Source organism: Vollenhovia emeryi, unplaced genomic scaffold (assembly GCF_000949405.1).
Source record: "Vollenhovia emeryi isolate VEMERY1.0 unplaced genomic scaffold, V.emery_V1.0 DF939142.1, whole genome shotgun sequence".
Taxonomy (NCBI): domain Eukaryota; kingdom Metazoa; phylum Arthropoda; class Insecta; order Hymenoptera; family Formicidae; genus Vollenhovia; species Vollenhovia emeryi.
Window position 1 is genome coordinate 525,664 of NW_011967224.1, and position 11,723 is coordinate 537,386.

The following is an 11,723-nucleotide window of genomic DNA, read 5'->3' on the forward strand; positions in this document are numbered from 1 at the left end:
GGACAATGCGTTCTTGTGCGAGACGTGCTTCCGCAAAGTGGAATCTTGCGTGAACTTCCGCTGTCAACTTGTCGCTTCGTTCGCGAGATTAAACGACGCCCAGATGCCGGATCTCGATTTGCCAGGTTTAGAAAACGCGAGTATCACGGGAGCCTCGCTGATCTCCAAAGCGTCTGACACAGGTTTGCTTGTGACGGTGTACCAAGCGACTCGAGTATTGCGCAGCCAGGTGTGGTCTATCGCTGATGGAAATGAATTTTCAGACTCGGACGCGTCCAAGGAAATCACGAACGCCAATGAAAGTAAGGTCGCCTATGATTTAGATCGACGTAGCTGCAGTGAGGCCGATAATGATTCTTCGTGCGCCGATATGCCGCTGAATTTCCATCGCGGTGACGTTGACTCAGCCTCCAACTGCGGCAGCGATATTGGTGATGACTTAAGTGCCGATCCTGACGATGTTGCGTTTTACTCGAAGATCCAGAAGAGCGATATAGAGTCAGAAGTGAATGTGTGCTCCGGCGAAGACGATCAAGTGCTAGAGTTATCTGTGAACTATGAACACAATGAAATGAGCAATGTCAGTTCGGCGGAATCGGAGGAGGAATGCGATTATGGACCGACTTTCAAAAAGATTAAGCTCTCGAATCAAATTTCATCTCCGCCGATATTGTCTTAATATGATATATATATGTATATATATATTTTTTTTAAGCTTGTACGCATGTTTAGTAAGTGCGAGATGTCTTACACATAGTCGATATATATCGAACGGCGTACCATACTATTTTATGTAATTATTTCTCATTTTACTTTAAAGCGTTTTAATGAATACCTGTGAATAAAATATTACTTGAAGGTTATGCGAGATCTCTGAAATTTACGTATTTATTTGAATTAATATTTTCTGCATTGCGGAGAAATAGATATCTTTTCATTTAGCTTACAATTCTTATTACTGCGTGCTCGTTTGAAATTATTTTTATCATATTATGTAAAAGAGATAGTAGAAGAGCAAAATGTTAAGAGCAGATATCTCGACTGGCCCATTAGCTCAGTTGGTTAGAGCGTCGTGCTAATAACGCGAAGGTCGCGGGTTCGATCCCCTCATGGGCCAACCTTTTTTTTTTTTCAAATTTTACATTCGTGTATTGTATTCTGACAATCGCGTACGCGTGTTTACTTAAAACATGTAAGTTTAATTGAATAACAAAGAAGCGCGTTCGACTTTTAACCCTTTGCACTCCTACGTCGAGTGTGACTCGACGTCAGTTTTCATCTCAGGAGCTCCTTTGTCGAGTCTCACGCGACGTCTTTTCAAGTCCAAACCAATAGATGAAATATCAATCTGGTCTAAATCATCGGAGTGCAAAGGGTTAAAATAACGTAAAGCTATATATATTTATAAAATCGGCGTATTTCCTTTGGATCTTCAAAAGAAATACAATTGTGAATATTTTCGCACTGCAAAATTCACGTCTCTTTTTTGTTTCATCGTCTGCTGAATTATGTAGCGTCTACATATTTTTCAACATGTAATTGCGGAGCGCTATTCGTCATAAATGGCATGTTTTTGGTCTAGACTCCAAATTTTCGGTTTACTCTCACTAAATGTAAGACTTGATCTTGATTATTCTAGATATATATATATATATATATATATATTTATACGTATATAAACAGTGCGTGTTAATCGTAATTTATTTTTAAAAGAATAAATATAACCGTCGGTTGAAGCAACATTCGTGGCATTATGCCAAGTCTCTGTGTTCAAAGAAAGATATCAAGGATCATAACAGAAGGCCGATGTCAACTCTATCGAAGAGATCCGAGCGTTGTGGTAAGATTTACTAGTAAATTACTTATGCAACATTGTGATAAAATTGAAAGGGAAGTTTGGGGAAAATTTCGAGGAACTCGCGTCTCTGTTTTTAATGTAGTTACTTCGCTATTAATCTCAACAGGATTGAAGAAAGAGACGCGCTTGTCTGTGAGCTTCCAGAGAGCATCGTCGACGAAGCCGAAGAAACTTGCGGAACGGAAGTTGACCCTCTGGGAATACGTATTTGGCCCGAGAAGATCTTCAGGGAATCCTTGCGCTTTCCAGTTGTCGGATGGTCAGGAACAAACGCGTTGCGAAAAGGATTCGCGTCATCAGGCAACGTCGAAGGATGTGCTGAACTTCGATCCGACTAAATCATCGAAAGATCCGAAGAGACTCGTAGAGCCGCAGCCTAAGCCACCACCGTTCTATAAATTACCCAGAGCTGTTTTGCTCAGCAGAGCGATGGTGGAAGGTTTTGTTCAGGTAGCAACCCAGCAAGCACAGAACGTCGCGACAACGTTGCGACGATGTTGTAATATTGCTGTAATATTGCTACAACGTTACAAGATTGCCGTAAACGTTGCTGCAATGTTCTGCGTTTGCTGGAAAAGAGCGTTCAGTTGTAGAGAAAAGTCTCCTATTATAAGAAATAGGCTTCTAACGCGAGGCAGCAGGTTTTCAACGTCCAGATTCAACGACAAATCTTTTTTTCCCAACGATTGCACGATCTAACAATGGATCTTCCGCTAAACAGATTTCACTTCAAGAGCAACAGATTCACGATGGAACCAACAATTGACGCCTATTAATCTAACAGAAATTCCGCTATCTCGATTTAGAAACTTGTCTCATAATAGGGGACTTTTCTCAACTTTTCTTCGAGATGTTTCTTCAGATTTGAAATCGCTGAAGTTTTTTTTTTTTTTAAGGAAAAAGATATGATGCTGTGGCTTTATATTATTATAAGAATATATTTATTAACTAGAAGGATTGCGAGGGTAAGGTGGAAACACCTGCGCCAGCCAGAAAACCGTACGAAGAAATGAGGCCGGCTTCAAACATCAAAGGGATCGCGGAACATCGGCAGGACATTAGATCGGAGGATGTTAAACCGCATAGGAAATCCACGTATCGTCGAGTGTCGATTCCAACGGGAGCGACGGAAGCTCGCGTTGATACAGCGAGGATACTACGCCAGGCGATGTCACGGGAGGAGCCACGAATGCACTCGAGGACCGAGCGACTCAAAATTTTGGTGAACGAGAAAATGAGCGGGTCCCAACGTGCGCCGCGAACCGATCTGGAACGTAAATCTTTCGAGGACTAAACGAGCGATGTATCTACAGACAGACAGAAATTAGCTTTTGTGCACAAAATAATGCCAGGATGATTTGCGGGCCGCATAGCAGAACATTTTCGTACATAAATCACGCAGGTCGGAAGTCTAATAAAAAAGATATTTGGTATTTGAAATTTTCAATTTTTAATCGTAAGCAATTTGAAATTGGTTTTCTAAAATTACGAAATTCTTCCACACGATTATAGTACGCGTAAAAACCAAAGCGGGGGATTCACGACTTCGTGCAAAGGGCGACGAGAAATTAAAAATATCGCTTTGTAAGTAATTGCGGTAAAGTTAGGTGACAGCTTCACATGCTGGTATTTTTAATTTCTCTTCGTTCTTTATATAAAGTCGCGAACCCCCCCGCTTTGTTTTTACGCGTACTGTAATCGTGCGGAAGAATTTTGTAATTTTATGAAGCCAATTTCAAATTGCTCGCGAGTGAAAAATTTTTAATTTCAAATACCGATATTTTTTCCATTAGACTTCCGACCCGAGTGTTTTAAGTGTGAGAATGTTCTGCCACGCGGTGGCAGAACTTGTCTTGTTATTTATTTTGAACAATTCTTTCGCGCTCTTGAATCGCGTGCGCGCGCTAGAAAGGACGGGTCCTTCTTTATCGACCGGGGCGCAGAGCCAGGCGCCACGGGGCGAACGCGCCCGCCGCTAGATGGCTTGGCCGTGGCCGCGAGCGTGCCGTCGCGTCAGTTTGTCCATTCATGAGCGTTGTTTTGTCATTTTCTATATTTTATTGTTATCCGCGAGGAGAGATCGGCGAGCCGCGTAGGAGCGCGCGCGGGTATCTGTCTCGCGGGGGCGAACGAACGCCGGAGAAAACGATACCTCACGCCCCGTTGTCGTTATCGCCGGGCGAGTCTCCCTATCGAACATAACCGCCGTATCGATCCGCTACACCGCTGCCTGGTCCGCCCGCCCGCCCGCCGCAGCATCGTACGTGGTAAGAGGTTATGTTGACTCCGTTAGCTCGCGCCGCGCGGTCCTCGACGACCCGCGGATTGCGTCTTGGACACTGAATCGTAAAGACGAGATATCTGTCGGTAGGAAAGAATGGAGGGCGCCTGCCGGAGACACCCGGCGACGGTCGCACGTACAACGGGCCGTAGCCTCGGGCTCCCGAAACGGAGGGGTCCCCCTTTGCCGTGAAAAATATATGATGCTCCGTCGAATGTCGTTGTCGCTCCGCACCAACGTGGGCTTCCTCCGCAGCGCCGGCCACGGGGCAGACCACCAATGTCGTGCAGAGGAGCCGCCGCCGCCGCTGCCGTCGCCACTTGCACGTCGAGACGGCACAGCTGCGAGAGGATTAGCTGTGAGGGCGAGGGGGCGGAATGCGCGCCCGCCAATGCGCTCTTTGCCTCCCCGAGAACGGAGGAGGTCGGTAAGAGGGACCGTAGGCCCAGAAGAAATGAGACCTGGCACCAAACGACGGCTGGAAAGGGCGTTGACGTTGTCGAGACGGTAGCCGACTTTGAGAAATGGCTCAAGATGCGTAGCACGGAGCCGCCGGTGCCGACGAGCATGGACCTGGACGCGGCCAAGATGGTGGAGGGCGTGGACCGCTATCTGGGCGAGGAGGTGCTGTCGCACAGCTGCTTCCTGAGCAAAGATCCGTACGGCTTGTCCATCGACATCGATCTAGCGGACGCCAAGAAGCTCAACCTGTCGTCCAGCTACGACCCGATACTGCAGGATCTGGCGCACGGCGAGAACCGGCTGCTGGAGCCACCGTGCGAGAAAGTCGTCGACGAGTTCATGCTGCCGGAGTTCCAGCTGGACCATCTCGATCCGCTAGCGGCGCTCGCGCCGGACGACATGATGGTGGCCGGCGAGATTCTACCGTCCGCGAGCAGCCAGCCGACGTTGAACGTGGAGAATCAAGATGTCGCACAAAGTGTCCCAAAAACGGGAATCCCAGCGCGGAGCGTCGAGACACCCTGCGAGAAATCCGCGCTCGGTCGACTGCCGAGTTTGGTCGCGAACGAGATGGGGGATGCGAAGGCAGAGCAGGAGACTGTGGCGCAATCTTCGGCGGCTTCCTCGGAGCTCTTCACCGAGGCTCTGTCGCCGATGGACGAGAGCTCGCCGAGTACCGTGACGAGCCCCATGGAGGTGGGCGCGGCAACGGAACAGTCCAAGAAGACGAAGCTCGAGCCTCGTATCATCAAGAAACGCCGGCAGATGACGGAGCGATTGGAGAAGAAGCTCGACAAGCGTATCAACGGCAAGAGCTTTGCGCCCGCTGATGCGGACACGCGGGACGGCACGATGGCCGTGGTCGCTATATCCACCGACAAGATCTCCAACATGACGCAGATCGTCATCAATACCGGCACGGAGAAGCAGATCTATCAGGGCAAGACCTCGGAGCTGATCGAGGCAACGGGCAACTTCCCAAAGCTGCCCAAGATCGACACCACTGCCGCAGTCTGGAACGGCGGCGCGGCCGACTACGCTGCCGACAGCAATCCGAGTAGTCAGTATGAAATTGTTATATCTAACGCGCTGGAGGAGCTGGGCATCACCGACGACAGCCTGCAGCCATTGTGCGCCACCGAGCACGACAAGGTCTGGCTCTGCCCGCGGGACGACTGTAACAGACAATTCGGCAGATTGTACACACTGAAAGGCCACTTGCTGGCCCACTATGGCGTCAGACCGTTTAAGGTACATGCAAAAGACATCGTGATAACTGCATTTCGTTTTCCCTCTCGTTTCTTTTTATCGCGGCGATATAATTGTGCGACAAATATCGTTTGAAATGAATTCGACCAAGTCCTTGAGAAATTACTTGGCGCGCGTCTCCCCTTCTTCTTTCGTTTGCGATTATCTTAACCGGCCATTTCTTCACAGTGCGACTTCGAGGGCTGCACCTGGGCCTTTTATTCCGAGTTCAAGCTGAAGAGGCACAAGGAGACGCATCTGAAGCGCAAGGACTACGTGTGCGAGGTGGAAGGCTGCAATCGTCGCTTCACCACCGTCTACAATCTGTGGAGCCACACGAAGCTGCACAGTCGTCCCAATCGGATCGTTTGCCAGGTGCCAGACTGCGGTGAGAAGTTTCAAACGAAACGGGCGTTGGAAGTGCATATGAAGTCGCACGACCAGCGCCACGCGCCTTACGTGTGCCAGCACGAGGGCTGCGGCAAACGTTACTACAGCAGCAACGCACTGACGTCGCACCAGCGTTCGCATAGCTACAAGGAAGTGGACATCAAATGCTCGTGGCCGGGCTGCGGCAAGATCTTCGACAAGCCGTGTCGGCTCAAGGCCCACATGCGTTCTCACACCGGCTACAAGCCTTACCCGTGTACTTTCCAAGACTGCAACTGGGCCTTCTCATCGTCCAGCAAGCTTAAGCGCCACCAGAAGAAGCACACGAACGAGCGCAAGTTCGTGTGCGACGTGCCGGATTGCGGCAAGGCGTTTATGCGCTCGGAACATCTGAAGGAACACCGGCTGACGCACACGGAAGGCCGGTTCTTCCAGTGCTTCGTGTGCGCCGCCCGATTCTCCGCGAAGAGCAGCTTGTACGTGCACATTAAGAAGCATCAGCAGAGCAAACCGGACGACTTGAACGTGCCCGAGAGCGCTTGCAACGATCAGAAACGCGCGAGAACCAGGGAATCTCATTACTCGCGGGTGAAGCCGATTAAGCCGAAGCGGTGGAATACGGAGCTGGCGAGTGCCGCGGAAACTATCGCGAAGGAGAACGACGTCGAGAAGCAGAATGCCGACGTGTGTTCCCAGGATGAGAATCAAATGGAATGGCTGTATCGTTGTCCGATAGATGTGTGCGGGCATTTGTTCAGCAGCGAGACGAGTCTTCGCGAGCACATGTTAAAAGCACACGGTATACACTGCGACGATTTGCTGACTAAATCGTCCTCGGACGACGCCGACATAGATTACGTTTTATATACTGTGCACAGCTCACCGCCGAGCTCACCCAATGCCGTCGAAGAGGAACAGATGGTCATGGTGACCCCGTGCGAAGCCGTCATCCTCGACACCTCTTCGTCGAGAACAGACCATGGTCTGCCAGAAGCGGAACCGTCGCCGCCGCCGCCGCCGCCGCCTTCCAACACCTCGCTGAAAAGCTCGGAAACGTTCCGAAACGACGCGCGAACTGGCAAAGAAACTGTATCGGCGAAGGAGCAGGGCTCGGCGAGGACAGACGTAACGTACTCCGACTGGTCTAAACTGAAGAATAGTGCGTCGATGAGTTCGGTAGTAACGGAAGTGTCGGACGTTGTGCTGGGCGCGAGTGGTGATTTGAGCGAGGGTTTGCTGTTCACGGAATTGCCATCGATGTACTATCAGGACGATGTCGCAGGTACGGAATATCAGGTGCTGTTATTAGATTCAAGTCCGCTCGAGAGTGCCAGTAACTTGCGCGGTCTCGAGTGATTTTCGTAATGGACCCAAGAGATGATTTCTACTATCGTGGCCCCGAGAGATCCTCGTGATAGAGTGCTCTCGGTCAAGTGATGATCTAATTATTTTGGACGTGACGTGATAATCTTTATTATTTTTAACGCGTAGCTTAAGAATGGCATAATAGTTTTGAACAATGATGACTGTTATTATATTAAACATAGCTTTTGTGGTAACTTTAACACGATCTGTGATCCAGGAGCTGGCCTCAGCCTAATATTCATTTGTACTACTCCCGTAATCGCTTTAAATCGTTATTTTATTAATAAATCGTTGATATTTTTCCACAAAAATCACCACCTGTGTACCTTCATTGCTGTCGGGCTCCAAGTACAGGTAAATGTGCGCTTTAAAGCCGTACATCGTTTATTTATCTACTTTTAATCTATTAATCCGTTTTTTTAGCATTTTAATTTTTCTTGTAATACACACACGCGCACACACACACGCGCGCACACACACACACACACACACACACACACACACACACACACACACACACACACACACACACACACACACACACACACACATATACATAATACATAATACAGTAATACACACATACAAATTCATAAAATACTCGCATTTATTGATCGATGTAATCCAACGACTCTATATCACGTTACAGAAAGTCTGTGTGACTTAATGAAAAACTTGTCTAAAATAGTATTAAATTACTTCACGCAATAATTACTTATTACAGCAAGTTGTAATAAAAAAAAGGATAGATACGCATACAATTCTTGATTGCTTTACGCTACGGGTTTATCTACATATGCGCAAATCTATGTTTTATATCGACAATGGTCGAAAAAGATATTTGTCCGCTGCAATCAATTGACTGCACATGCAATAATCATACAGAACTCAGATGTAATAAGATAAAAGTTTAACTAGATAGGAACTCTCGAATCTCTTCATATGTTTCCCTCAAAACGAACCTTGAGCTCTTAATCAATCTTCCTTAAATCAAGTAATAATTATATATTAATCACATTAGTCATTCTGGATTGTATGTACATCCTTATGTAAGCATCTCATTTAATAATCCCTCGTATCGAAATTTTCTTTTACTAATTAATCTACAATATAACGATAGCTATTAAATTATTGATCATTGCACACTATAAGATCTTGAATTTCAATGCGAATATAATCGCGAAAAACGATATCGGCTTTGTAATTGATGTTAAAAAGCAGGATTGGGAACGTTACTTTATAAAAGTATCCAGTTACAATTACAGCTCTTTCGCTAAATATGTAACTAGTTACAGTTACACGTTACCAATTCTGAAAAGTAACGCGCTACAGTTACTCACCAAGTATCGAATCGTTACTTTGCAGTCACTTTCTTGCAATGAACATTAAAATATCAAATTTGCATTTAAATTGCAAAGCGCCGATAAAGGCGTTTATGCATTAATGTAATGCAAGGCCTAATGCGATCTCTGTGGAGGTTTAAAGTTATTATTAAATTGATTACTAATTATCGAATGAATGTAACTGAATTAAGTTACAGTTAAAGACGGAGAGAAAGTAACGGAGTTAAGTTAGAGTTACGGAAAAAAAGTAACTGTAACTTCGTTACAAGTAACGAGTTACTTTCCAACCCTGTTAATAAGAGTAGATCATAAGAGTTAATATCAAAGTTTGTATGCTTGAATATACACAACGTTGATGTAATCTGGACCTGAGTTCATAGTGCCTTTAAAGCAAGTGTGATTATTTTTATCTAATACAAAAATATATTCGTTATTTCTCAGCGTTACAAAAATGCGATACAGTAAAATCATATAGCACTAAATACAAGGTAAAAGTATTAATTTATTTTAATTCCAATGGAATGTTTACGGAATGTTTACTATTTTCCGTAATAAGATTTGCATTATTCAAAGAAAAAAAAATTTTATGTAAACTCACAGGAAAATCTTCAGGGTCGCCAGCAATAATTAACAACATCAAATTTAGTTGACCGTATCAAAAGTTGCCAGATACAGTCAACTAAGTTTGATGTTGTTTTATGTAAATTTTTACTTGTGTCTAAATAGTAAACATGTGTTCAGAACCGAATTAAAGCGTTCACAAATACTGTCAGGCATCCACGATATTGTCACATAATTTCTAATTAATTACAAGTAAATTTTTGCAGTCTACAAATTGAGAATGATTTTAATCGGTGTATTGACTGCGGTTCTCTTGATGTTACAAATACTTCAAAGCGTTCTTCTTCTTAATCTTTCTTTATTAAAGGGAGGGAGGAGAAGAACGCTTCGAAGCCGATTTGCAGCCTCAAGTGGATACGCAGTCTAATATTGCTAGTAACAATCATTGCTTTTCTAGTTTGTTGGAAATATAGCCGAAGACGAAGCTTACAAAGACGTACAAGAGATCACCTACTTAGTTGTATCACTCATCAAACATTGTTAACATCTCATTAATACTTGATCGTTTCTATAAGCAAGCTAGATTGCCCACAGAAGTCTCGCTCGCCAGAGAAGGGCGCTACTCGGAGGCGCAATCACCACAAGAAGGCACGTTTCATCTTGCCTTGCCGAATATTTTTTTAACGAGTTAAGAGTTTTACATGCCGAGAAGCACGTTAGACGAAAACAAACATTTCTAGACTTCTTCACCAATTAAACTACTTCTATTTGTTTTTCTGGTAGCGGTTTATCGTCCGTAATGTTTATCTGCATAGGTTTGCTGAATTTCTCGGCAGTCTTGCGATAGACGCGGTCCCTGACGTTCGCCAGCATGCAAACGACGCAATGCAGCACCGTCACGAACATGAAACCACCAATACAAACGAGCAACGTTCGCAACGGCTTCTTCCAATCGAGGATTTTGTAGATGTAATGGTAGCCGAACTTGTCAAGGCCGCCGGCGATGTAATAGATCACCGAGAAGATCACGTAGAATAAGACGATCGACAGGCACCACCAGAAGTGCTGCAAACGAAACGGTATACTGGTGACAAATAAATCGATCAGCATCAGCACGCTGTTGCACACATGCATCATGATGTTGAGCGGGTCCACTTGGTGGATTTCCGGATTGTATACGGCGAGCCAGTAACACACCGTCACGCCAATGGCCATATTGGTCGTGACAACGTACAGAAACCAGTATAGCCGCTCGGTGAATTCTAATTTGAGATTGCAAGGGTCGAAGCCAGGTATCTTCTGCAAGCGCCATCGTTTCGACACAAGAATACAGCCAATAAACGCTTGCGCGAGGCCCAAAGCCATGTCCCAGTTGGTGAGATAGATTGGCCATTTCTCTTGCTGCAGCAGCGGTTTGTAGCTGCCGAACTCAAATAATGAACACACGACGAAGGCGGCCCATACCAGGAAGATGATCCAGCGGTAGTAGAGGTACCAGATGGCCGCGTACGACTGGTACTTTGGCTCGGAGAGCACACGCGCCTGCGGCGGCTCCTGCCTGGCCGCCTGTTTCCACCTTCGTCCGATCTCCTGGCACCAGAACTTGCTCACCATTGTGCGGTGACCTGAAAGAATGAACAATTATGCTTACTGAAAAGGAACGCGGTTTAAACATGTGAGTATAGTTTGAAACACAAACATCAAATTTAATTTGAAAAGACTGGAAGGCCGTACTTAGCAAAGTGGACAATGGGACGAAGGAGTACCGCGAGGAAAATTTTAGCGTAGAATCGAGGGATAACGGAGAACCGCTCGCCGACGACTACTCGCGACAAATAACAAGGAGGCAGCCAATTCAACCTGGAAATTGTACATAGCGGGAACATGCAATCACGCTATGCCGAACGCGAGCGTGATCCGACGATTAACGCCTTAATTAATGTAATTATTTTCTGAAAATGACCGCGTGTCGCTTCGCCGCGCTCGGATTAGCAAGCGCACGTGCGGTACGACCATTCCCGGTTTATTACGATCGAACGGAACATTTGCACGAAAAAAAAAACTATTTAAATTCATGTGCGCAAGCATAATCAATTACGTACATGTTCCGGGTAAGGAAAAACCAAGTTTATACAAATCAATGGTAATTACATGTATATAGAATAACGGACCACCCTCCAATCTCGATGACCTTGACATATGTTGTCAAGGTCAT

General features: G+C 45.9%; 3 protein-coding genes, 1 non-coding gene and 1 pseudogene across 8 annotated transcripts in view; 4 read left to right on the forward strand and 1 right to left on the reverse strand.

Moving 5' to 3' along the window:
* Position 1: 1 nt before the first annotated feature.
* LOC105566900 lies at positions 2-866 on the forward strand (the record flags this gene model as incomplete). The annotated part of the gene is made up of 2 exons (XM_012021299.1): positions 2-182; positions 264-866. Coding segments are annotated over 2 exons (597 nt in total), but the record flags the coding sequence as incomplete, so codon positions are not given.
* Positions 867-1,019: 153 nt separating this feature from the next.
* On the forward strand, positions 1,020-3,274 carry LOC105566901 (annotated as a pseudogene).
* Positions 1,044-1,117, forward strand: Trnai-aau. Its single transcript has one exon. It is a non-coding gene; the product is annotated as a tRNA-Ile (tRNA).
* A 348-nt stretch (positions 3,275-3,622) lies between the features above and the next one.
* Positions 3,623-7,915, forward strand: LOC105566746 (zinc finger and BTB domain-containing protein 17-like). 2 transcript variants are annotated; one of them, XM_012020987.1, is made up of 3 exons: positions 3,623-4,125; positions 4,230-5,852; positions 6,039-7,915. In XM_012020987.1, the coding sequence occupies exons 2-3, from the start codon at positions 4,419-4,421 to the stop codon at positions 7,593-7,595; spliced, it is 2,991 nt and encodes a 996-aa protein (XP_011876377.1). In that variant the 5' UTR covers positions 3,623-4,125; positions 4,230-4,418; the 3' UTR covers positions 7,596-7,915. The 2 variants fall into 2 exon arrangements, with proteins under 2 accessions (XP_011876377.1, XP_011876376.1); XM_012020986.1 differs by having other exon boundaries at positions 3,623-5,852.
* Positions 7,916-9,280: 1,365 nt separating this feature from the next.
* Positions 9,281-11,723, reverse strand: part of LOC105566748 (protein rolling stone-like) — an 11,861-nt gene continuing 9,418 nt past the window's right edge. For all 4 annotated transcript variants that reach the window (XM_012020992.1, XM_012020994.1, XM_012020995.1 and 1 more), the window contains exon 2: positions 9,281-11,133. In XM_012020992.1, the coding sequence (XP_011876382.1) occupies positions 10,262-11,133 (872 nt within the window). In that variant the 3' untranslated portion in view covers positions 9,281-10,261. The remainder of the gene's footprint in view (positions 11,134-11,723) is intronic.